Source organism: Ambystoma mexicanum, chromosome 11 (genome assembly GCF_040938575.1).
Source record: "Ambystoma mexicanum isolate Mex_15411 chromosome 11, UKY_AmexF1_1, whole genome shotgun sequence".
In the NCBI taxonomy this organism is placed as follows: domain Eukaryota; kingdom Metazoa; phylum Chordata; class Amphibia; order Caudata; family Ambystomatidae; genus Ambystoma; species Ambystoma mexicanum.
In genome coordinates this window covers 723,400,427-723,427,430 of record NC_090934.1, presented here as the reverse complement: position 1 = coordinate 723,427,430, position 27,004 = coordinate 723,400,427, and the positions used below count along the sequence as shown (strand labels likewise).

The 27,004-nt window shown below is 42.8% G+C and overlaps 1 protein-coding gene across 12 annotated transcripts in view; it reads right to left on the bottom strand.

The window, feature by feature from the left end:
* Positions 1-27,004, bottom strand: part of PPFIBP2 (PPFIA binding protein 2) — a 1,806,653-nt gene that overhangs the window by 407,098 nt on the left and 1,372,551 nt on the right. For all 12 annotated transcript variants that reach the window (XM_069623590.1, XM_069623589.1, XM_069623593.1 and 9 more), the window contains 3 exons: positions 19,763-19,869; positions 19,602-19,669; positions 16,884-16,961 (listed from right to left, as the gene is read on the bottom strand). In XM_069623590.1, coding sequence (XP_069479691.1) covers positions 16,884-16,961; positions 19,602-19,669; positions 19,763-19,869 — 253 coding nt within the window. The remainder of the gene's footprint in view (positions 1-16,883; positions 16,962-19,601; positions 19,670-19,762; positions 19,870-27,004) is intronic.

Here is a 27,004-nt window from a genome sequence, read left to right as displayed (position 1 = left end):
TCAGACCGGCACGAAGGAGTATCTTACGGTCAGAGGGGGTTGTCTCCACCACCCTATGTGAGCAGACTAAGGACATTGCCAGGTAAACGGCAATGCAGGAATATTATCCCTGCAGTGGATAGAAAAATGATGAGAAGGAAAAGGAGTGCCATGTGTTATAATTCCCGTTACTCGAAAAAGGAGGAACGTGGCAACAGTATACACCCTGGCCGTACATGGATCGAGAAAATCTGAAAAATAAGCTTCCAATGTTGACATTGGGAGACGGAAAATGGATACATGAGCTGGAAAAGATGACGAGAGGGACCACGTTAGCTATTGGGGATATTAAGGGTCTTTTAATCGCCATACGGTGTTAAAGCTGACGATGTGTGGACACGCGCAGGTTACCCTGGCGTGACTACAGTTAATACTGCGCATGATGGAACTCTGTTTAACAACTCCAGAACCGCGGTATGGAAAACATTACGATTGCTATACCCGCATACTTCAGACATGGGAGCTATAATGACACGTAAAATGAAGGATTCAGAGGATCCTTTGCTTTACATCCAGAATTTCCAGGACGCCTGGATGCTGGAAACTCACAAATCTTGGGAGAAATCCATACCCGTGTTTTACCATATATTATGCCAAGGGCTGCCAGATCAGGTACAGAAGCAGCTCAAGAAGCAGGTAGGAATTGAGGCCAAACTGTGCTCTGAGATACAGTTGACCATAGCTCACTAGTGTAGGCTGCTGCAAAAGAAAAAACACAAAAAAGAGGCTGCACGAAAAGCTGAAGAGGCAAAATGAGTGCAGAAGAAATTGTCAAAATATGCCATTGAAGGGGCAATGATAATTAGCACAGATGGATTGAACATACAGCAGGTCAATAATCAAAGGCAGGTTGATCAAGGCAATAACAGGTTTTACACCAGAGGGTGAGGCTTTCGAGGAACAGGATGACAGAGTAATCAAGGAGGTTTCCAAGGTAATTAGGGAGGTTTTCAAAACATGCAAAACAGCAACCAGGATATGTCAAATGGGCAAATAATCAGACCACCGCCAATATGTTGGACGTGTGGGATGACAGGGCATCTAGCACGCACAAGCAGAAGTCAAGGCATGGTGCAAAATGACCAAGGAACAAGAGTAGGGATGGTGAATCCACCTGTGTTTTTACAGCAGGGTGGAAATGGAGTTGCACAAAATCACACGGTGCAACAGCAAGCGCAGGGAGCACAGCAACCCCATACTATGACAAATTTTCCGCAAGGACAGTCTCAACAGTCGCCGATGTAACTGTTAAAAACAACAAGCACAGGTCAGGTACTGAATTCTGGAATAAGAAATAACACTGGTGATGGAGGTAGTCCATTCACTCAACATGGGACAAAGTTATATATGGACTAGGACAGCTCACTGGGAAACCTGATGTGTTCTATCCTATCAGTGACACCAAACCCTCACGAGGAACCAAGGGTAGATGTCCTTATAGGGGATAAAGAGTATTCTTTCTTAGTGTATACATGAAGGCAAGTTTTCTTTGTCATGCCATAAATACCCAGGGCTTCAAAGGAGCAACAAGCCGTGTTCCTTTTACAAAAGAACTTCCAGTTTCCATAGGAGAATGTGACATGAATGTGCCACTGCTGTATTCAAGGCAAACCCCAGTAAATATATTCGGACAAGACCTAATGACGAAGTTAAACATGACAATCTCGTTCACGGAGAAGGGCATAGTATGTTCAACTCCAGGAATGCATTATTTGAACGTATGCGAAATGATTAGAGCAAACGCAGGACAAAAACAGCTATGAGAGCTGTTCCATTGGAACCAGAAATATTTGTGTATGGAGTGTGTATATTAATGTCATGGCTACCAGGCCTTACAGACAAACCAATGAGAACCCCAGATGAGCTTCTATTTAGGCCAAGAATACCTATACATGAGGAAAAGGGACAAGTGTTTCCCTTGGCAATACACACAGCCATAGTGCGAGGAAAAATGGCGTAGATCAACGGTTGTGATGACAAAGGCAGACAATGGTGCACAGTAATCGCCATTGAGGAAGGATACAGATTGACTCACGTCACTGATGATGATCTGTTTGAAGAGCAGACAGGTGTAGATGAAACGACCGTGGAGGTTAATTGGGTGAAAATGATCAAAAGAGAAGTACCACAGAGAATGATGCTGGCACAAAAACGTCCTGAATATTTTGACAACGACATGGCAAAGGTGCCTCTCTCAGTGTGGACTATAGGCCCTTATAACGTAGGCTTGTTGAAAGGAGTTGGAGAAGTAAAGACTAAATTGAAACCAGGATCTATTATATCAAAAGCACGCCAGTATATCATGTCTGGGGAAGCAGATGAAGGGATTTTCAAAACAATATTTGCTATGATGGAGCAGGTATTTAGAGTCGTCGTGCAACACCGCAGTTTACCCTATCAAAAAATCTCAGGAGGGTCTTGGCGTTTAATCAAGGATTTAAGGCCAATAAATGATATTGTAGAGGTCGAGTTCCCTCTAGTCTCTAACCCATCCACAATCCTATGTAATATACCCGATGAGGCGAAATATTTCAGTGATTGACTTGAAAAATGCATTTTTCTCAATCCCATTGCACAAAGACTCAAGATTTGACATCATCCACGTTCAGACAAATGCGTCTGAAAAGTACAAGGTTACCTCAAGGGTACTGCGAGTCTCCTTCGATTTTCAACAGAGTCTTGCAGATGGACTTAAGCGATATTGCATTAGAGAGTGTTGTCTTGTAATATGTGGAGGACATCTTAATTTGCAGCTCGACAGAGGAAACGTACAGACAAAATTCTATTCAGCTATTGACTGTATTAGCTGAGAAAAGATATAAAGTTTAAAAAGAAAAGTTACAGTATTATCAACAGGAAGCGCTGTACATAGGCCAGCTGATCTCACAAGACAGGAAAAGAGTTGCCCCTGAAAGGGCTGAAGCCATATTAAACACAGCCAAGCCACACACGATAAAACAAATGCAGAGTTTTCTAGGATTATGCAATTATGTCAGAGCATGGGTCTTTGACTAGAGCTCTTATACTAAGTCCTTGTTGCAAGCCCTAAAGAAAGCATAGGTGACCGAAACCATGGAAGAAGGGTTTGTCGAACTAAAAAAGGGCATTTGCACAGCACTAGTTTTAGGGATTCCCAATTATGCAGAATAATTTTACCTGTTTTCACACATGAATGGCAATGTCATGACGGCAGTACTTACACAGAGAACCACGTTGGGGTACAAGCACCTTGCATACTAGAGTGGGAATTTGGACCCAGTGATGAGAGGTCACTTCCTGTGCGAACAAAGATTAGCTGCCGCAGTGTTGGCCATACAGAAAGCTACAACCATTGTGATGGGATGCTCAATGACGTTATTCGTCGAGCATGCATTATTTGCCATTCTAGAGAAACTCAAAGGCACATTGACATCTCAGAGGGCTTCTGCTTATGAAGTGATTATATCAAATCCATTGATTAAAATAATTTGATGTAAGATAGTGAACCCAGCTATGTTTATAGCAGAGTCAGTCACTGAAGGAGAGCCAATACATGACTGCGTAAACTATGAAGAATTTTATGATGAAATTCCCAGAGTGAAAGAAAATGTAAAGGCTGAAGGAGAAATCGTCTTCATTGATGGTTCTTCGAGAATCGATCAAAATGATGGGCAGAGATATACAGGCACCGCTGTGATGAAGCACACGGCAAACAGAGAATTTCAAGTACTCATTAGTGCACGATTACCATCACATTATTCAGCACAATTTGCAGAATTATTGGCGTTGATATTCACACTCGAGAATCACGCAGACCAGGAAGTGGCATGTGTACAGTGACATCAACAGTGCATGCAGGCCTAGCGCGCTGGAAAAGGAGGGGCTACCTCCGAGCGGATGGCACGCCAGTACAGCACGCAGCCCTATTGGACAGGCTGATTAAGGCACTACAACTCCCAGTGGGCATAGCGGTCGTGAAATGCGCCGCCCACACTAAAGCGACAGATTTTATCTCATGAGGAAACCAATCAGCAGACATGGAAGCCACGCGTGTGGTGACCAAAGACGAAATAATAATGAATGTGGAAATAACTGATGTGCATGAGAGAATGATTGTTGCACGGAGCGAACCTGAAGGTTACAGTAATATGGAGAAAACCCAGTTAATGGAGCTCCAAGGGGAGGCACCACAGGAAGAGAAAAACCTCTGGAAGTAGCGAGGGTGTTCTTTAAACCCCTTGTCGACAAGACAGCAGTGGTAAACCGGTGATGCCTATGGCCTTATTGAAAATAGCACTGGAACAGTTACACTATCCAGCGCACACGACAAAAGAGAATCTAGCAGTGACAATTGCCGAAGACTGGTTCATACTGAACTTGGCAGAGCAAGTTGCATTTTTTAAGGTGAACTGTATAATCTGCCAACAGTTCACAGCTGGGCATACCCTACGAGTAATTAGAGGAGTCATCCCAAGGCCCAATGGACCTCTTCAGCACTTGCATGTTGATTATGTCGATATGATTCAAGTATGTAACAGGTACAGGTACCGAATTGTTGTGGTGTGTCCATTCTCTAGATGGATAGAAGCAGGTCCATGTACACACCCAGACTCTACATGTGCGGCCAAATTTCTGGTGAGGGAGGTATTTCCCAGATGGGGAATATTTGAGGTCATGACTTTGTTAACACAGTATTTGAACAGATCAGCTTGTTGCTTGGTATAAAGCAAAAGTTTTCTTCGGCGTATCATCCTCAAGGAAATTGGAATTTGCGAGAAGCTCAACGGCTTGTTAAAGGAAAGGATATACCGAGTTGAAGCTTACTCTAAAGAAGGGATAGCTACACTGCCTTCCACTGGCACTGTATGCGCTCAGAAACCAGCCTGGTCTGACCACCATCTAACGCCGCATGAAATTGTGACAGGCAGAAGGATGCAAATACGGGATAGAGCTAGATGTGATGCTCAGCCAACATGGGAAGTGTTAGGATCAGAAATGCAAAATTACTTGAATTGCATGACATCTTGTCTTACTGTAATTTCAGGACAGCTGCAGCGACGACAAAAAGGGTGCAGGGCAGCAAAGAACACAGAAGGAGATACTACAACAGACCATGTTCAGGGTTTACGTGTACCACAATTGTTCCCTGGGGACACGGTCCTGGTGTGAAACGACACGAGAAAAAAGTGGGGTGAGCCAAGGTTCAACGGTCCCTTCAGAGTGGAGGACGACACTCCCTCTGCAGCCAAGTTACAGGGAAGAAGAGCCTAGATAGATCTTTTTGGATGACATCAAGCCATACATCGGAGAAGACCCTCTGCCCTCACCCCAATGCGTAGAGACTACAGACAACAGGGAAGAACCACAGCACGTGCAGATGAGATCCATGACAAGGAAGAAGGACGCATGCAAAGCAAAGGCAAAGAACTTTTGTGCAAAGTTGTGGCTTAATTGTGGACATTTCCTCTGAGAAAAATAAGGGGATAAGGACATAAAAACATGGACACTCTGTGTATCCTAGTTGCAGGGTGAAGAAGAAAATTACACGTATAAGCCACAACATAGTCTGCTGACTTTGAACTTTGGACTGAGGCATACTGAAGCATTGAAAAGAAAAGATATGCCAAATTTTGATCGAGGACACATAAATTGGAAGAGAATACAGTATCGTGACTCTTAACACAGAAGCCTTATTTGGACTCACTTATGGTGTCACTCAGTAGTGACATCACTAAGGAAGTTTTGATCTATTTCGAGTAAGTACTGAGGTCATACCCGTCGTTACTAGGAGGGCTCACTAACATCACCGAATTTCTTCAGGACCCTGAAAACAAAAAGACAATAAGGAGGCTGCTCATCCTGATTGCCGAGCAGTTTCTTTTACTTCCGGAGTACAGCGAGGACAAGACAAATGTCCCCATCACCAGAAAATAGCAGACTAGCAAGCAATGGGTTTTTTCGCCTAATTGAGGACTTTCCAGAACTTGTGGGGAGACCTGCCAGTGTTGATGTTCTCACTTTCATCAGAGACCCAGCGAATTCTACACAGATGAGCATGCTCCTGCATGGTATTGTAATGCAGGTCGAACTTTCTAATCATCATCAGAATTACCAGAGAAGATTGTAAACTTTCTGTCGAGGGACAGATCGCAAAAGTGTTGCCAGAGGACTTCACTCCTGCCTACGCTGCCAACGAAAAGACATATCTTCTGGAGTGAAACAAATAAGAGGCATCGACTGGGAGCTTGTTTATTTTGAAGATGCAAATTAAGAGATTTGCTGAACTTCATTACCTTATTTGACATTTTTATATACGGAAAAGAGAACTGTTTCCAGAGACGAGAGACAATTATTCAGGAAAAGAAAATCGTTCCAGTATCTGCAGCCTACAAGCAGAAACAGCAGAACCCAGATATAACGACATTACCTAGAATGTATTAAAGAGTTAGTCTTACTTCCTTAGATGATCGAGATGGGCAACCAAAATAGTAATCTTGTCCTCCCTCAGGAGGAGAGACGCACGCATTGGCGTAAAAATAAGTGTTGCAAATTAACCTACAAAAGAATCATTTACCGATGCATAGTGTTCATTATTGTATTATTGTCACTGACGATTTTAACTGCATTTTTTATTGGTGCACAAAGGGTTCCGATTCCAGTGCACCCACCTGATGATGTATGCATGAAATCCGCAAAGGTGCCCAGACCTTACATAGTCATTCCAGTCCCTAGAAGGTCTGATAGAGGAATGAGTGAACTTGAAATGGATGTGATGAGCAATAATACACACAAACTTGTGGTAACAAAGAAGTTGAAATGCCGGATAAAGGGTCGGCAGAGCAAGCATGAGAGGGGGTTAATGAAAAACACACAAACACAGATGATGAGTGCACATACACCTGGCCTAGTGTCAATAACTACAGAACCACAGTCCAAAGAATGGGGGAAGGTTGGACAAGCAAAGATGAGAATTTCCACAACAAGAGAAGCCAAAGGACAAATGGAGAAAACAGAACTTTCAAAGAAACAAAAGGAGTTGGAGAATAAATGAACAGAGACAGCATTGACAAGCGTGAGTCCTGCAAAACAGCCACATGTTGGAACAGTAGCAGAGTCAATATGGACATTCATAACCAGAGCAAAAAAGATACAAGAGGCAATAATTACCAGACTTTCTCCTACTCAAATGGTACATATGAAAATGCCTGGCCACGGATGAAGATACCTAAGAATCCTTCAACAAGAAGAAGCTATATTGATGCGGTTAAAGATGAGATTATGGCAAACTACAGGAATACCTTAAGAATCAGAATAAACAAAACAAGAAGACCACAACAAACTTAACGACTACATGGACAGCACAGCACACTTGGGAAATAACATATTGTACCGACATATGAAAGAATTTGGACGACGAACTTCTGAGGAAAAATGCTTTGTTTGAGCACTCCTACCTTACAGCATGGGGTAGTCAAAAATATTTGTAGCTGTTGAAATAGATGTTTCCGTCACATACAGAAAAGTGCAAGACCAGAGGCCAGTTCATGGGAAGGGATGCTTCACTCAAATGGGCAAGTGAAGCAACTGATCCAAATGAAGACGATTATGTCGAGGACATAAAGACAAGAAACAATAGAAAAACAAAGAACATTGTGATCAGATATGAGAAGCCTGGAATTAAAGGTGCAGAGATCAGAAGGGAGACAAACCAAAGACTGAACGTTCAAGGGAAAACTCCAGAAGAAGCTCAGAGTAGTTGGAAGGACAGAGGTCAAATGCAAATTTGGGGAACAGTGCTCTCGCCAGACGGATGGGAGAAAGGAGTAGTGTTATGCAGAGCATGGGTAATGATTGGGTGTTACCAGGCTACTATTGACATAGTACAGAATGGATGCTAGCCATTATGGCCAAAGCTTGCTAAACTATTGACATGGTTCGAGGACAGAGGAGGACCCTTGCAGATAATACCATTGGAGAGCCCAAAATTCTGTTTCAGAAATAATGGCACAAGAAAAATGGTAGAGAATCACAATTGTGGTCGAGTCTTTGACGCTTCAGGAATGGTACATGGTACTGCAGTGATCATGGATCATTATTGGGCATGTGGATCCCAAGCATATATGAGATTGCCGAAGAATTGGGGAGGTATATGCACATTTATGAATGTCCATGTTCCAGCGTTGGTGATTCCAAAAAGTGATTTGAATATTGACAGCTTCCTGAAAGCAGATGCTCATTTAAGAAAGAAGAGATCTATGGATCTTACGAAGAGAACAAAGAGGGAAAAGTATCACTCTGCAAAGTCCGTAGAAGCTTTCGATGCTATCCCATATGAACATAGACTGTTCAGTCAGACTTCTTCAGTGTTCACCTTGATCTTGATGCCAAGAGTTCAGGTTGGAGCAAATACTAAATGTTTGCAGATAACCAGATGGGAGTTACTGCAGACCATCAACACGACCATAAAAGGATTCAATGCAATCAAGGAAGAGTTAAGGGTGATTCGACTAATGACTCTCCAGAACAGATATACTTTGACATAATCACAGCTATGGATGGAGGTGTTTGTGCATAAATTGGAGAATCATGTTGCACATGTATACCTTCACACAACGATGAGAATGGAACCTTAACAGAGGCCATAGGCATGCTGACAAAACTACAGAATCAGATGATGGGCAAAGTTGACGATGACAGCTGGTTTGGATCACTATTTTCATGGGTCCACAATGGATGGCAGATGCATTCAAATTCCTAGGAGCCCTGCTAGTGATGATATTGCTTGGATTCTGTTTTATGAAGATAATAATATCTCAGTGCCAGAAAATTGCAAAAAAGGCCATAGAGTTGAAGATCACGACTGATGTTGAGTCAGGATAGAAACCCAAGCACCTGACTGATTAAGAAATAAGAGACTTTGTGAAAGCCAGCATTTATGCACCAGAAGGAACCAAGTTTCGGTATCCAAGGAAACATAGAAATTATGTGTGAAGATGAATCTATTACAATCCAAATGGACAATGTCAACTAATGGCATAGAATAAAGACGAACACGTAAGAAAGGCAGGCAGCTTGAAAGGAGTCATACAAATATGGACCCCAAAGAGACATTTCTTTAGACCTCTATGTCTGGATCCAGAGGATGAAATAAAGGTGGATACAAAAGAAGAAGTGAGAGTGGTCGATGAATCACCCAGAGGGGGGGAGTGAAGAGGAAGTGCCAAGCACGATTCAGACTCCTGCCGCCCAAACACATGTCTGGGGTTGCTGTTGGTGCTCTTGTTCAGGGGAGAATTGCCTAGCATTTCGGTGCTGGACTGCCCCAGGGCAGGACAAAGACTGATATGTTTAGGATATTTCTCCTCTGTGAAAGATAGTGAGCTGAAGACTCTGGGTAAGGCTCTTGTAAACCAGGACTCATGTCTGGCAGAGTCTCCCAGGACCCCCTTGTTATTTCCATATTTCAAGTAATTTTGGGTTTCACCCTAAATTACTAGGGGAATCCAGACGTGGACCCCTTGCTTACTATTCTTAGAGAGGCACAGCTACACCCTACTGATGAGGTTCAACCAGACCGAAACACTTGTCTGGGGTTGCTGTTGGTACTCTTGTTCAGAGGAGAATTGCCTAGCATTTCGGTACTGGACTCCCCCAGGGCAAGACAAAGATTGATATGTTCAGGATGTTTCTCCTCTGTGAAAGATAGTGAGTTAAAGACTCTGGGTAAGGCTCTTGTAAACCAGGACTCATGTCGGGCAGAGCGTCTCCCCAGGCCCCCCTTGTTATTTGCCCATTTTGAAGTACCAGGAATGTTCACACCGAAATATGTGACGTATGATGAGCAAATAAACCAGCATAGAGCCACAGTGGGGCTCTGTCCAGTACCTATCAGAATAACAGCATCTATTGTAGTACTGACGCCCAAGAAAACCTGGACAGTAAGGTACCCATTGAGAAAACCATTTCAACAAATGAGACAAAATGACGATTGTCAGAATGTAACACCCGAAGAAGCTAAGAAGATACTGAAGGAAGACGAATGATGACATCATAAAAACCCGGACTGACTCACATATAGAAGATATAATGACCTGAGAATGATTACAAACGAGACGAAACACCATGGACAAGTGACATCCTGAGCCCAAAGTGAAACAATTCATGTCAAGATGTCAGAAACCTGGGCCATATGCACGATGAAGATATTCAATTAGTTTAAATGTGTACATATGCAAAGTAACCGCAAGAAGCACAGAAATCGTCGGGCTTGCTTATGCTTAGTTTTAAGATAGATTGTGGCAAGCACCACCTGTGCATATAGCTACCTCAAGAAAGCACTTTATATAAGTATACTTCCACTACGCACAAGAGCAGAATCAACCAAAGGTTACTAAAGGTCTCAAGAAGAGAGTTTTGCAGCAAACAAATCGAGAATTAAAGACAGAGAGAAACTCAGATGAAGGTAACAGTGCCAAGAAGCCAAGGTCATATCCTGTTCGGGGAAGGTCAAGATAAGCCAAAGATGGCAGAATTAAATCAAATATACGAAATTGCATGAAGGAAAGGCCGATTTCACAGTGTCAGAATCACATGACCAGACAAGCAGGAAGGGATGAAACTTTCACACCTACGCATGGACCTTTGCCATGCCCAGACGCCTTAAACATTCCCAGACCAAGAAGCAGACTTGAGGCCAACCACAAAGAAATAATTGACACATGACCACTGAGGTGATGATTGATTGTAACTATAATTGGAGGGAAGCTGGGGTGCAGACGAACTCCCTGCACCTGGCTGGTTATTCTGCACGCTGCTAAGCACAAGTGGAAAAGTATGAGTGGGGTTGATGCCAACCCAATCATAGTGGACCATTTAATCTAGGATCCTACAGTTAGTAGAACCAATAAGACGTAGTACTTTTAGTGAGGTTTACATTAGCCATTTTGAAGGAAGGCTTATTTGCCCCACCTGACATAGTTTATCCAATCTCCTCTCCCAGTTACCATATTCATATATATTACCTATATTAAAGTTACCTTCCTAGAACCGATCAAGTTGCATGCTACGTTTTAAGAGTTACACGTCAGTGATGACGAGTTTTTGGTATAAATGTTATGTTTTTTCTGAAATTAATTGGAGTTGAAGCGAAAAGGAGGATTGAGCGATTGCTGATATTTATTGAACTGCCTGTTTTTTGTACTTGTCATTAAACAGACTCCCTTTGCCAAACTGTTGAGTTGTCATTATTGATTTGGTGCAAGAGTACGAATCTGCATCCCCATCCATCTCAAGGGTGCTGATGCTCATCTTAAAGTGCTGTTTGGAAACGCCCAGTCCTATAAAATGGCTGGGGTACATCCGGCACACCAGGAAGCCCTCTCAGCTTCCTTGTTCCTGTTTGTGAGCAGTACGGGGGGCCTGGAAGGACAGACCGAAGCTGCAAGAAAAAGGTAAGAAGGCTTTTTTTTGTAATATGATGTGTGTGAATGGTGGGTGAATGAGAGGTGATGTGATGTGTGTTTTTAAATGTTCTGCGTGGGTGGCTGTCTTGCTCGCCAAGAGTGCACGGACAATTATTTATCACCAGTACATTTGCAGAGCAGAGCAAATACTTTGAACGCAGGTAGACGGAACAATAACTCACAACCAGACACGCAGTTAGCGAAATAATGAGCACTTATATGGCTATTTATTCATAGTCAAGCATACATAAGCAACAAGTGATAACACAGAAATAAATCACAGAAAAGATAGTGAATTAAAGAGAATACATCACCATGGGCATAACCGAATCCCTCATCTCGCCAGAAGTGGATGGAAGAACCCTGTAACAGCCAGGCCGAGAGCACAACAGCCCATAGGAAGGTCGGAACAAGGCGTCCCCCCTCCGACTGAGGCATTTGTGTTTTTTCCAAATGACCTTTCCAGAGCTCCACATATATGCCCTCCTCAAAAAAAGGTGTCAATTTCTCGAGCCTTCTGGCATTAGCTCTTGCGCATTGATGAGTGACTGTTGGTTGCCGGCTGGGCCAACCGACAGTAACCCCAAAGATCAAAGCTTCCCTCTTCTAAAGTACCACGGAAAACAATTCCATAACTCATCTTGAGACTTGGCGCAAGTATAGCAAGACATAACAAAAACTTTTTTTATATCTGGTACCAGCCGGCACCTGTGGATTCTCGCTTTCCCATTGCTGTGTCCTTGGCTGAGGCCTGCATACCAGGCTCAGCAATGAATAACGTTGAAAGCATGTTTTTTAGCAAAGCAAGTGCAGTTTTCACTGAGACATGGAATAAATATCCATTATGGCTCTGAGTGCCCCCAGAATGCACTGCGCATCAGCGCCATGTTTTAGCTCAAGCATCACAGTGGCCAAACCAACGGGAGTATGTATTTACATAGGAGTACTGGCATATATTGGCAGAGCCAGTTTTGTGCTCCGTCCTAGTAATGATATTATAGAAAAACGTCTTAAAGCGAACATAAGTATGGTTTTATATGGGAATACAAGCATATGTTGGTGGAGCCAGCATGGAAGTGTATGGGCACAGCCAGCATACAAATGTTTTTTTATACTGGCATACATTGCAGGGACCGTCATGATAATGCATTGGGAAATTCCCTGTGCACTTTTGGTGACCTGCATCTATTGTACTTTTTTCCATGATTTACCCTACACCCTACAAAACCGATGGCTGGCCTTTAACCCAAATTTCCCCAGAAAGCGTGCTGTGTAATGCACCATTTTAACCCATTATTCAAAACATTTATTCTGGGGAGGGAGAAGAATCCCCCCGCCTCCCCTCACCAAACCATTTTCATTAGTTTGGGTTCCCTCGCTATGTTCAGTCGCAATCACATATTTGTGGAAAATATTTACACCCTCCAAAAAAACAACTCACCAGCCACCACTGGTGGCTGGTATATTTGAGGACCAGGCACCACCCCATTTTCTCTATGTTAGTTACGTAAAGATTTAAGTTTTGTTTGATAAAAACATATTTACTTCTTTCACTTGCAGTAGTGCATGCCCCTGCAATGGCATAATCATCATGGTCATTGCGCACACGTGGTGGTCCACACTGGCCCGGGGTGTGGCGTGCCCTGTGGTTTAAGGAGCTGGAGGTCCCCCACAGCATGGCTATCAGGGGAGCTGCCAAATGTGCTACGCCATTGGGCACCACTGTGTCTGATAAAGAGGTTGTGTGCAGTGCGCACCTTGAAGTCTGCCAGCGAGTCCCTGGGCTGAGAAGCAACTTGTGGGTGTTTTCAATTTTAAATAACTGTGTGTTGCTAAAAATTTATCTGTGCAGCAATGATATTACATTGAGTGGTGTTTTTTTAAAAAAAAAATCCTCTGGCACCCAGTGGTCGAAGTGTACGAAAAGAAGTAGTGGAGCTATGTTCCCTATTGGCCTGCCCCCGCTCTCCACAAACCCCATCGCTGCGTCACCTCCCACACACAATACAAACCCCCAAACACATGTGCCTACTGTTAAAAGGAACGTTCAGTTCAGTGCAGTGAAAGTGCAAGTTTCAACTGCTTCCTATACTTTTATTTCACAACGAAACCATTCCGGAACGGTTTCTTTTTAGAATAAAAGTATAGGAACGGTAAAGCTTCATTTAAAAAAGTAGAGGAGCACCGCTCCCAGCCGCTCCCGCTCACTTCGACCACTGCTGGCACCCAGTATAACGCTTAGATTATAAAAAAAACTATGGAGGTATTGGGTTATTGAAAGAACCTTTCCCAGGTATTATACTCCAGCAAAGAAAACATTATCAGGTCACTGCCCTCTGTGCACGCAGGCCACTCTAATAGGTTTCTTCTATCGTAGTGGTAGCTGAATCATATATACATTTATAACCAGGGTGTTTTGTTGATACTAAATCCATGTCAATGATTTCATTTTCAGGCCTTGCTTGTGCAGCATTCTTCTCCTGGTTAAAAAGCAGTGCACGCCTCCCGAGGTCAGTGCTTTTTTGGCTTGTTCAACACAGCAACGTCACAGATAACACGTACTTCTGTGTCCATTGATCTATAGATGTTTCATACACTAGCTGTAGCCTGCGTTACAGATTTCAGTTACCCTGTTAGAAATACTGCATTATGTATGTTGTACATATAGACCCATGTCAAATCTGGAAAATGGCATTCCCCAAATGTGTAATCATGGACAATCATGCCTACCTGTGTGCCTCGGTTCTTATATTTGGCTGAAATGAGAGTACCTGGAAACACTGGTCCTAGATACATCTAAAAAATCTGAAGGTTGTTTGCCATCAATTCCTGTGATGTCACTTGGGGGCGGGGTCAAATTACATCACTTCCTGTGAGGCTATCAGGGGGTGAAGGGTCGTGTGATGTCACTTCCGCAACTACTGAATGTTCATTAAGTGCTATGCATGGTTTGTACCAAAGCTCCATTATCAAAAACCTCAACCAAAATTCAGAGTTTGCACAGCTGCTGTCATTAAGTCCAATCATTCTTTCAGCATTGCAGAGCTGTTTATTTCCAATGTGTCAAAATGACTTGCCGACCTGCAGTTAGCCCTATGCTTCTCCACTTGGGTCCTGTGCCTTGTGGCAAATCGGGTGCCATATCAATTGCCAAGAGAGCGAGTGCAGGAGAAAGAGCAGGAGACCAGGAAGAATTTCTCTAAGCACCTGGGACACAGCTGATCGAAAGCGATGAACAACCATGCAACTCCAGAGAGAATGAATGTGTCTTCTTGTCCACATGCTCTCCAGAATAGATTTGAGATAAACAACAGCGAGCATGTTTAAATAAAAACATGCACTGCACTGTGTGCGTACGGGTGTTTGCGTGCCCCACCTCAATTTATTTTGAGAGAGCCAGTAGGGAGCTGAGGCACAGACTTTATGTAGTATAGTAATTCATCACAAGAACATAACAGTGTTTGCAGGGATTTGGGTGGTGTAGGGATCCTTGTTCTCCAACATATGGCTCTTTTGCCTGCCTTTATTGTGCCTCTGCAAAATATTGACGTTAATAATTCGTTTTACACTTGAAGGTTTTTTGGATATGCTTGATGGGGGTCTGAAGGCTATGTGTCAAGTGACTACACTCCCATGTCATTGGGGTCAAAGATGAATTACTGTGATGTCAATAGCTGGGTTTAATGGGTGTGTAATGCCAATTCATCTAACCCTACGACTTTGATGAAATTACACCATTGCCAAGCGTTACCTGTTCAAGTGTTCCGTGGAAAATAAATCGGCAGACTTGCAGCAGTGTTTCCATCGGTGTGCCACGGACAAATCACGTGTCATGGAAAACTCTAAAACCGAAGATTGAAGGGCCCACGTCTACTAGTACTTTTCCAGTATTATTGCTGGCTAAAGGTTAATAAATGCTCTATTGTGGATGGTTAGTTGTATAGAAAAAATAGAATAACTTCCAAGAAGAATAATAGTCAAGCATGGTTGCCTGAAAAAAGTCAAAATTGGTGTTGTTTTGTGGGTTCGTGGCACGAAGCATTGTTCCTTATACAATTCCACACCATTTCACCAATCTGCACCAAATGTTGCATAGTTACCTGTTAGGACCCTCTGGACCTTACTAGTTACATGACATTTGGACACCCTACCCCTTTCCCCAGATTTAGGCAAAGTCAAAATGTGTGTGTTTGTGGCTTAGCGAAGCGTTGTTCCTTATACAATTCCATACCGTTTCACCAATCGGCACCAAATTGCGCATAGTTACCTGTTAGGACTCTATGAACATTACTAGCTACATGACATTTGGACACCCTGCCCCTTTCCCTGAATTACAACAAAAGTCAACATTTGTTTGTGGCCTGCCAAAGAAGCAGTAAACCATGTTCACCGAAAAAGGAAACAAAAAATGTATGGGAGGCAAATGCACTCGAGAGGCGAAGGTGAAGGCAGGTAGCATTCCAGAAGTTTCCAAATGTTTGCTGCATCAGGTGAATTTAATTTTCTAGAGGATTGTTGCGAGAAGGTGCCTGCTGTTTCTTAATCAACTCTACATCCCTATGCAACCTTGAACCCCATGTTTCAAGGCACTAGGATGCACGGTTTCCAAGATATTTGCACCGCAACAAACTGCACCACGCCAGGGTGAGGCGGAACAGCGACCTACATGATTATTCATTTTCGACAATTGAGGAGTGTTACCATGCATGTCTACAGAACCCGTTCAGAGAACAGGTACTTTTGCTAGTTGTGTAATTTTTATCATTCAGCACTACCAAGGGCATCCAATCTACCAATCCTAGTGATGCAGGTGCCAACACACCTGCCAATGTTTACTATCTGAGATACACCTATGGGCATTCTTAAAATTGACATTAACATGTATTGAGAAGAAATGTTGAAAAAGACAACACAATGACATCTAGCTCAAAAGTAATGCTTGAATCCATATGAGGTGATGCAGAGGGATGTTATTAAATTCAGATTATGTTGTTCCTGATGGAAACCGCCCTACACTGCCCGAAGAACTCACCACCTATCGGAGCTTTCATTTTCATCCTAGGTGAGCCAATAATGGCACCACTTCAAGAAAGAGGATGAGACTTTCATTTCAGAGGTTCAACAGCTTTGCACTTCGAAGTCTTAACATAGCCCATTTCTCTTGGCTTTAATGGCATCTGTCAATCTTCTAGAAGATGTAAGCTGCTGTTCACCTTTCAACATGGGGTGCTTGGAACTTCCAGCTTCCCCAACCATGTGTATGCATAGCTAGGATTGCAATAGTGGATGGATCTAGCATTGTTCATGTAATATCACGAGTGTAAATGTCTGGTAATCTATAGTCCCTGAACCATTACCTTAAACCCCCACGCCCTTCCCAGCCAAATTGGGGTTCATCCTTACCTTGTCGTGATTTCAGATGACACTTCCCTCGTTTCACGGAGAAGCATCTGTGTATCAGGAGGGACAGGAGTGTCTTCACTGTTGGGCAAAATAATAAACACTGATTTGGAAATGTGTAGAATTTCCCCAAATACTTAACATTTTGAATGAACAAGATATTCACATATTACGGGAATGTTGAACTAACAAGTGCAGCAAGACTAGTAACACACCATATTAATTTCTTCTCTTTACTGGTTTGCAATAAAAAAACCTTGTTTTGCAATGGAAGTTATTGGTCTCATGCTGCACTGGTGGATTTGTTGAATTGGAAAATGTTGGAAAACTCTCTGTGCACAATCTCTTGATTGATGGAATGAATTTTAATATTTTGCAATAACATTTGAATAAATGAATTCTGTCTCAAGTTATGAAATTACAAATGATTTTACCTCAACTGAAATTCAATATGATCAACTTTCCCATGTTTAGCTGTACGCCTGGCTTGGGGAAAATATATGGAAAATGCCATTTGCTGAAAATTGATCCCAACGTGAACACATTCATATGAACTAGGACTGCGACTTGCATATAAGAGTTTTGGATTTGATGCAGCAAAAACTGGCATAGCTATGCACATTTTAAAATTACAAACACCTGGAATTAACACCACAATCATTTCCAGATAAAGTGTTTGGGCACATACCGAGACCCCCCAGAGAAGAGACTATGCTAGTGAAGATGCGTAACCACGTCCCCAACAAAGGTGTGAAGATATGGAAGGAACAGAAGACCACCTTCACCTATGGCTGCACAAATGAAAGGGGTTTACTAGAAGCAGATTAGGTTTTATGCCTATTTTGGCTGGGACACAGTGCGCCAGTTTATGGTCAAGCCTCAATGCCGTTAGACCACTATGACAGTGAGTGACTGATGTAGTTTAAAAAACTAACAACACAACTTAACTTGATCAGGAGAAATAATGCTTCCCCCATAGCTTGGAGTGCCAGTGAAGGGCTCCTGGAGGTTGTATGTACATTGAAGATGATTATTCAACCATTTGCAGCAGCTGCCACAGCAGGTGAAGGGGTTTGATGAAATGCCGAAAACAATAGCTGTAACTCTGCATGAATGACTTTGGTGGAAAACATTACAGGGCTGACCCATGCCACATAAGCCATATATTACATCAAAATTCAGAGGAGAACAACGTTGGGTGGGCTGTTAAAAGTTTGAACTTCAATTGTTCTGGTCCCCTTCTTTCTAAATATCAGGCTCTGGAGAGCTGTTTTTCTTCTAATTGTAGTTTGTTCTGGTATTGCTCTTATGTTCCGTAGTTGCCCCATTGGCCCTACGGAAATAGACAGGTTAAGATGAAGAAGGTTGAGTGATTCTATGATGTCACCATTGCCTGTCAGCCACAGCAGATAGTTACAGAAACTGTATTGCACCGATCAGCCAAGAAATCCATTCCGTCTGTGTCTTTGGGAGGTAACAATAATACACCTAGGTATTAAAAGATAGGAGGGGGTTCATGGTTTATGGTTTGCTAAGGTACCTTTTGGCTATAACGTCTTTGCTGAATTGAGGATACATTTAGTATTGTAATGAACAGAATTGACCCTTTAGCTGCTGGGATCTCATTTACAGCCTTCAAATCCCACACCAACAGTTTTACCCCCCATAAAGCCCAATTCGTTTTTCTCCTGTCACACCACATCAACAGTGGGTTACCAAAACCTTTACATTTCAATAAATGTGAAGTAATAAATGATACAAAAATTACAAAGCCACTTCCTTTCTGCTGAGTGGTGCTCCGGTACAAAGCTCTGCTGCTGCGGACATGCAGTATTGTTTTCTCTGGCACCCATTCTACAATCTAAAGGGGGGGGGGTTGGACTAATGTGTACCTGGTACACACACATAGAAACATTAACACACAGGTTTTCAGTTCTACAGCACTATGACGGATGGATTTGACCATTTCTCAAACCAATGCCACTCAATTTAATAACTTTGGGCTGAAAGCCCGAGTCTGCACCGTCTGGATTCGCCCCTGTGAACTGAAGGTGACCTGAAAAGATCACAGTGGCAAGTGCTTCAGTGAGTTGTGTTAGCAGCCAGTGGTGTGGGGGACTGTCAATACAACAAATGAATGTCAAAGAAGTGCATTTTTAGGGTACAGGGTACATGTTGGGTTGTCATGGAAATGGGTGTAGCCATGTTTGGAAAGCGGTAAAAAGTCCTCAACTAGCAGTTGTGGAAGTGCAAGTTGCGTCTCCTGCATAGATCTGTCTGAGTAAATATTTAAGAACTTAAGATTCATCACTTCAAATCCACGTGGCTACTGGACACTGGTATTCATGTACTTCTTTGGAATTTTTGAGGAGGATACGTAACAGGTTTTAGAAAACAAATAGACCATTCATTCATTTGCCCACTCCTGTAGAATTGTGTTTACAAACAATGTATCATAGTTGCTATTAACAAACACGTATAGAATATTGAACAATATAACACAGCATTTGACATCACATCAAATCAATGCACAGCTTTGATTTGATGTGATGTCAAATGCTGTGTTATATTATTCAATATTCTATACGTGTTTGTTAATAGCACAGCTTTGATTTAGACTTGCACACATCAAGTAATTTTATTTTGAATTTTAGGAGAGAAAATATTCGTTTTACTCTATTTAAAAATATAAAAATCAGATATTAAAATTATCCTTCTTACCTTGCGTCTAACTTAGCTTGTGGCACTGGTGGCGACACTATGGCTGGGAAGGAGCCTTTTGACGATATCTGTGTAAAATAATGTATATGCATAGTAATTATATAGATAATACTGAGGGACTCAAAAACAGTAAAAGTATATTTTTTTTATTAAGAGAATACCTCGGATTTAAGGGATTCTACTGGTGACATGCTAATGGCACTCAACTTCCTTAAACTTGCTGCTTGATCCTCTTCACTGCTGCCTGAAAGAAGTCTTTCAGATGAGCCTAAAAAACAATTGTATTTTTCGATTATCAAAATATAATGGAGTCCATTCAACACTATGTTGTAAGCTATGCATGTCCAAAACAAGGAAAAAAACCACATGTATTCTGGTTATGCAAATTAAACGCCTTCCTTCAGAATGTAGTGTAATTTAATGTCATGGAATATAGCTGTGCAGATTCCTACCAGGTTGTGACTTCGTAGGTGCATTGCCACGTGATGCTATTTATTTACATCCAGAAAAGTTGCAATGTTGTACATTCGTGCAGAGTAGAGAAGATTGGAGAAACGAGAACTTCAGCACACCCACAATATGCTTGGCTGTGCAAATATTTAGGTGTGGTACAAATCTTTTTATACATATGAGTATGTATGGTGTACAAATAGGGGTAGAGCTATTTATATCTTGTGCTGCATGTTACCAAGTATATGCATGCATGGTGACAGGAGCTGGGGCATCTCCTCTCTCACCATTCTATGTTCAAATGTAAAAGAATTGAGAAAAGATTATTGGCCCAAGAGAGAGAGATGTACTATATCCAAAATAAAAAAGGTTGTAACTGGAGGAGATACATATATATATGGGACACATGGAAGCAGTTTCATAGGACTCCATACATTTCAAAAAGTCAATCAAGCGTGGGGTCTTCAGAATGAAGGTTCACCCCCAGCGGGTAAGGGTCGTTAGTGAAGTTCAAGTTTATTTCGGATGTACACAAGACAGTCCATAAAACATCAGTGCGTAATCCTACATACAAAAACGAGCCAAACAAATGAATAAAAACATACCACCACCATAACATTACAGAGCCAAACACATGGCACTGAGACAAATGTACTGCAATGCATACATACAACGTCATAAAAGTACAGAGAATAAATCAGGTCATAACCATACATTTCTCCTTTTCCATTCAGGGGGAAGAAAGCAGACAAGACTGAAAGCGCGGGCATGTCAGCATGGTTCAGCAACAGCATGAGGGCGGGTTTCCAATGAATTCGACCAAAACCTCCAAGTATGCGCAAAAGGCATAGTCTGTGCAGGTCTATATGTAAGATATTATATGATTGGTTATTTCTAACGCACTTAATACCCAGAGGTTTCCAATAGCGGACCCGGGGATCGAACCTGTGTGGCTCGCAAGCACGTTGCCCCTGAGCTATCCTCTTGAGACTAAGAATTCTTGCAGGTGACAAAGAAGCATCAAATGTGCAAGAGTTTCTACATGTTCACAGGGACAGAGAATGTAATTCTAATATTTTGTGGCAGGCCAGTTGCAGGTTACTGCCTTTACCTGCAAGGTGTTCAATCTGGCTTGGGACAACAGTGAAATATGATAGGTTATTTATTTAATTCATGTATAGGGTAAGGGTTGTTTTAAGGTAGAATGTTGAAGAGGGGCATTTTGAGATTGTTGTTCCTCTTAGAGCAAGGTTGTCCAACATATGGCCCGCGGGCCACAATGCGGCCCTCCAAGCCATTTGATGTGGCCCGCGTGGCTGTACAGAAAACATTGAACAAATAAATAAACCGGGCCATGGCGGAGGACTGTTACTGCCTCTGCCACGGCCTGGTTTATTTATCTATTTGTTCAATGTTTGTCGGGTCCACGGACCTGACATAGATTGAATAAATATATAAATAAAACGGGCCGTGGCCTGTAACTGCCTCTGGTGCCCAGGGCACCAGAGGCAGACGATGGCACCCGAGGCAGTTACAGGCCACGGCCCGGTTTCATGGGCGCCGAGTACACAGGTGCTCTGGGCCCCCCCAGCCCACCAGGCCGGAGAGAAGAGACGCAGTATGGATGGCCCTTTGTTCCATCCATACTGTGTCTCTCTCTGGCGGCCCAGGTAAAAGCCGGGTAAAAAACGATGTTTAAAAATTGAGGGACGGATGCAAAGCAAGATGCTCTTGTTTTTCATCTGTCCCTCAATTTCTAAAAATCCTTTTGGTTTGAGTGTACTTTACATCTGTGCACCCCTGTGCGCGGATGTAGAGGTGCACCCAACCCAACACGATTTTTAGAAATGGAGGCACAGATGCAAAGCAAGTCTGTCCCTCAATTTCTAAAAGTTGTTTTGGGTTTGGTGTATTTGTACATCTGTGCACCCCTCTTGGCAAGAGAGGGATCAAACCTGTGTTGCTTCATGCCGTCTTGCTTCCTAGGCGAGCACGTTGCCCCTGAGCTATCCTCCCGAGACTCTGAAGATCTGAAGTACATTTAATAATACTGAACCTGAACTATTGAACAAGTCTAACATCATCTTCATCATCATCAGAATAATCAACACAGTTGTGCTTATACAAGAGCTAATATATTTAAAGGGATGGAATTACTCAGAATGTAGCAGCACTATACAATAACCCAAAGTGCTTAAGCATAGTTAATGTGAAAATATGACACTTCTCACCATTGGGACAGTACTGCCTTGGCCAGAGTTTCACACTGAAGAAGTGAGCAAGTGATCACACGCACCCACTTGCGAGATTTGCACCAAATTAGTGAGATTGTGCTCCAAGGAAGGAGGCACACGCACAGTCTTTGCTCTGAGGTTTGACACACGCACATGATGGGATGGCATTTCGTTCTCCCATCCTAGTTGTGTTGCTCTGCCTTTTGAGGGCTACTACAACCTGGATGATTATAGAACCTCCTTCTTACTTGACTTTAGTATATGCAGTACATGCTAGCCAATGTTTCCCCTGTTCTGCACCCACCCACCCCCCTCACACCAAGTTGGTGATTACGTGCAAATACGGTCATATAACTGCTGGTGATGTCACTTCCTATATTTGGGCACCCCCTTCATAAATCGGCTCCCCTGCCCGATTTATTTATTTGTTCAATGTTTGTCATTCATTCATTTATTTCTGCAATGTTGGGTCTGACCAATAAACTGGGCCGTGGCAGAGGACTTTTACTGCCTCAGGTGCCCCCTAGAATTGGATTATGCTTCTTTCATTACCACAGAAGTAATGAATGTGTGTTACAGAGATAAGATGGCATATGTATTGGGCACACTGCACATGCTCAGGCAGCATCAATCATGCTTTGTAGAGGACAATGCTGGCCTAAATTTGGAACAGCCAGCATAGACAAGTTGCTACAGAGGCATATTTTGGGCATAACCAGCATGCCAATGTGTTACATCAGTGACAGTGCTGTCTTACACTGTGGACACATTGATCATTAAAATGTGTTGCGTTCTACACTGTTCTTGTTTGCTGTTGGTGACATGGAATGTACATGTTCCCCTTTAGAACTGATTGTAAAGTTATGGCTTTTTGGTCACTTTTCTTGCTGTAAAATGCATCATTTCAGCCCCATATTTGGAAAAAAAATCTTGGGGTGGGACCCCCCAAAACCCTCCCTAGATTGTTATAGCTCCCTCGCTACGCTCGGTCGCCTCCTCTATATCAGAGAAATATCAACACATACACACTGGAAGAAATCACAAGAAACTAACCTTTGATCACTGCCCCCGACAGCAAAAGCTATCTTTGGGACTGCATGGCTATGCCTGTGATGCTATTGCGTCAAAGGTCACACACCATCGCTTTTGAATATACTGCTTTGGGTGAGGGTGTTCACTTTTGGCTCGCCAGCCCACCGGGTGACAAAAAGTTAATGCTTCGGCCTCACATTCAAAAAAGGTTAGACAAGCCGGTCTTAGACGATAGCTTGTAAGGGGTTTTCACTTACCACAGTCCTCTTCATGCCTGTTGGAGCCAACACTGTGCACCTGGATGTGGATCATAGTGTCTGAGATAGTCTGCAGATTTATCTTACAATAATGTATGAATCATGACGTCTCTCTGAATGCCATTCAGGCCTCCAAATGGAGCTAGTGAATGATGGCAGAGGCTCAGGCATATTGATCATTTGTTTTGGTTGATCGATAAGCTTTGTGGGTAGACTGTTGTACAGGATTATGTATTTTCCCAGGTGGCTATTTGCTGCATAGTTACTGTTCTTCAGCAAAGGGGTATGCAAGACTGTTCCATAGATAGTTGGTTTGTTTCTGTTGAAGGTGTTCTAATTTAAGAAAGGGATTAGTCAGGCTTTCTTTAGATCTGCCAGCAATGCACGCACCGAGTACACACTATAGCTGATATTAGTGTGTCTAGAGATTCTTTGGAAGAGACTTATGCATTTGGTTTCTTCGCACAGCACATGGGTGTGGTATTGTTGAGGCTGTGGGAAATGTCCTGGCTGTTGCCTGGCCTAAGTGAGCTCTGTTTATTTCCTAGATGTGAGGTCTGTCAGCGTGTTCTATGGTTACTTTTGAAAATTATTGGGATGTTGGACTAAACCAAATTTGCCTGGATTCATATCATACGCTTAGACTTTGTCCACCAGTAAAATAAACACACAGAATGCCGTTTCTTATGAGTTGATCGGCATGTGAAACTTCCTGCAGCAATCAGATCAACCTTTCTTTAGCATTCACCAATGAAAACCTTATGATTCCCCACGTTGCACGTGGAGGTAAAACATTCTACCATACCTATTAAGGAAGACAGCTAAAAGGATCCTCATAGTTAGTGAAATTATTTATTTAATCGTTGGGACAGCTCTTGTTCAACCACATCACAACCTTGCGTATCTGCATAAATCTTGGGAGCCCCATGTGCAAATGCCTGCGTTTTGGAAAGACAAGGACTCAGTCTTCATTTCTCTATAAACAAACCTTGTACTCATTAGAAGATCATTTGAAAATGATCATTTGAAAATGTTGTAACAAGCAAGCACAAAATTGGGTATCGATTTTAACAAATATTTTCATCCCATGGAGGGGGTGATAGTGGACATATATACAACATGAATTTTGGGTTCCTCTAGGAACTGCCTTATTATACTATTTTATTATGCCTTTTTGCAAGGACCCGAAACCTTAAAAGTGAAAATATGCTCAAATAATGTTTATTTCTCCTTATATTTTATGACATGAAGTGCTTGCACAACTAAATTGAAGTATCACTCGAGCTAAATGGCAGCAAGCAAAAATACAATACTGAAAAGATAAAGGTGACGGTGCCAACATACAAAAAAAGAAGGCGATGGGCCTGATTCCCAGAACGTTTTCCTATGGGATTGCACCATTATAAAATGCTTCTGTGAATCAGGCCCTATGACTTTTTATCCAGGATAGTTAATGAGTTCAGCACTCGCTTAAGCTATGTGGGCACTCTACCTTTTGTAAAGTTGAATTCCAGGAGGGCTGACTGAGTCCTTTATCCTTTGGAGATTGATACATTAAATACTTGGGATTGGAGGATAGCTCAGGGGCAAAACTTTTGTCTTGGAAGCAAGAGAACACACAGCAACACAGATTTCAATCCCGGTCTTGCGCTTTATAAATTATCAATTATATAATAACCATTAAATTGAGCAAAAATATTATAACTGCACAAGCAGGAGTAATCTGGAATGGAGCGCAGTGTACAGTCACCAATTCGAGAACTAAATTGAGAATCCAGTACTTCAACCCCATGATTGACAAAAAGAAGCGTGAGAAACCTGAAGGTGTCCCACCCGCTAGTCCCTGGGGATCTGTCATCCAGGTGGCCAGGACACGGCCATCGGTTTCGGATCCAGTTCCCGTTGGTAGACCAGTGCGGGAGGATCACCTGGATGAGGGGTCTTCGGGGAGTGGAAGTGGGACACCGGGTCGGCAAGACGCAGTATCCCCTTCCATTGCAACACCTTTTCCCCATCCTATCAGTTAGGATACTTAGGAACTCAACCTGCCCCTTTCCCGACAAAAACACTTTCTCACGGACAGCTCACTGTGAGAGAAAACTAACACTTGAGTCGAATACCTGACATGTCCAAACTCAATGGTCATGCCTAGTCAGGCAATTGCTGATCATTACACATGCCTGACTTCCATCACACTTCCCCACACGGATAAAAGGCGGAGCACAAATGCACACTCTGAGCAAGGCAAAGCACACGAGTAAGCAGCAACGGTAAAACCATAGAGGGTTGCAAGGAGGGAAGTGCCCTTGACCTTTGCAAGCTGAAGAAACATGCATTGTGTGTCAGAGGTACCCGGGGCTCTCCTGCGTCGATAGCCAGGCAGGGAGAAGCGGTTACCACCATGGTACTGTCCTTGGCTCCTACAACAAAGCAGCACCAGTAAAGTCAGCACAGCCGGTGAGTCACGGACACTGATACCAAACCGGTCTGTGTTATAGCCAAGGTTGCAAGCGGCAACATTGTAGAGAGAAATCTGAAGAGAACAGTGTGTGAAGCGTATGTGACGAGCGACGAGAATAATTAAACAGCAGATGAGTGACTGAACTTTGGAAGCCAAGAAAGATAACGTAAACAGAGTGGTCCGGCGACACTTGGGTTCTCATTTGAAGGTCTCTGTTTCGTTTCCAGCTGATAGGTGGCAAATGTAAAAAGGAATTGTGAAATCGAAGTGGTCCGGCAACGGGTCAAGCTAGACCCTGTGCACATTCGAAAGTCTTTGATAGTTGATAATAACTGAAACTGGTCTGCACCCAGCTGAGGGAGACTAATTGTGTAAGAGGAAGGATCTGAGGCCGGCTGAGGGGGATCCGGGGTGAACGGTGAGTCACCAGAGTAAACATTTGAGCCCAGAAGAGGGGGTATCCAAAGTAACAATCATTGTATTAAAGCAATCTGAGCCCAGCTGAGGGGATCCAGGGTGAAGAGTGAATAACCTGAATTGAGTGCTTGTAAGAGGAAAATAACTTTCCATTGTTTTTGTTACATCAGGCCTTCTGAATCAAGAGACTTTGATAAGTAAAGAGACTTGGGCACAGAAGTCCCTGATGGTAGTGATTGAATGGTATCCTTGTGCTGAAGAAGCCAGAGATTGTAACACACTCGAGTGAACTGCCTTGTCCCGTGCTGAAAACATGGGAAAGGGAGGCCAATGGCCTGAACATCCTGACATATCATTTTTGTGAACACCTTTCATAAACACTAGCCCCAAACTATTTGTATTTAGAGGTTACGATTGGGAATATTTTATTTTTAGTATAGACCCTTTTATTTTGACAAGACACCACTAGGACTGCGTTATTATTTGATGGTCATAGCCTGCTCCCATCTGTAGATTTAGGATAAGATAGGCGTTTATCATACCCTTGTTGAA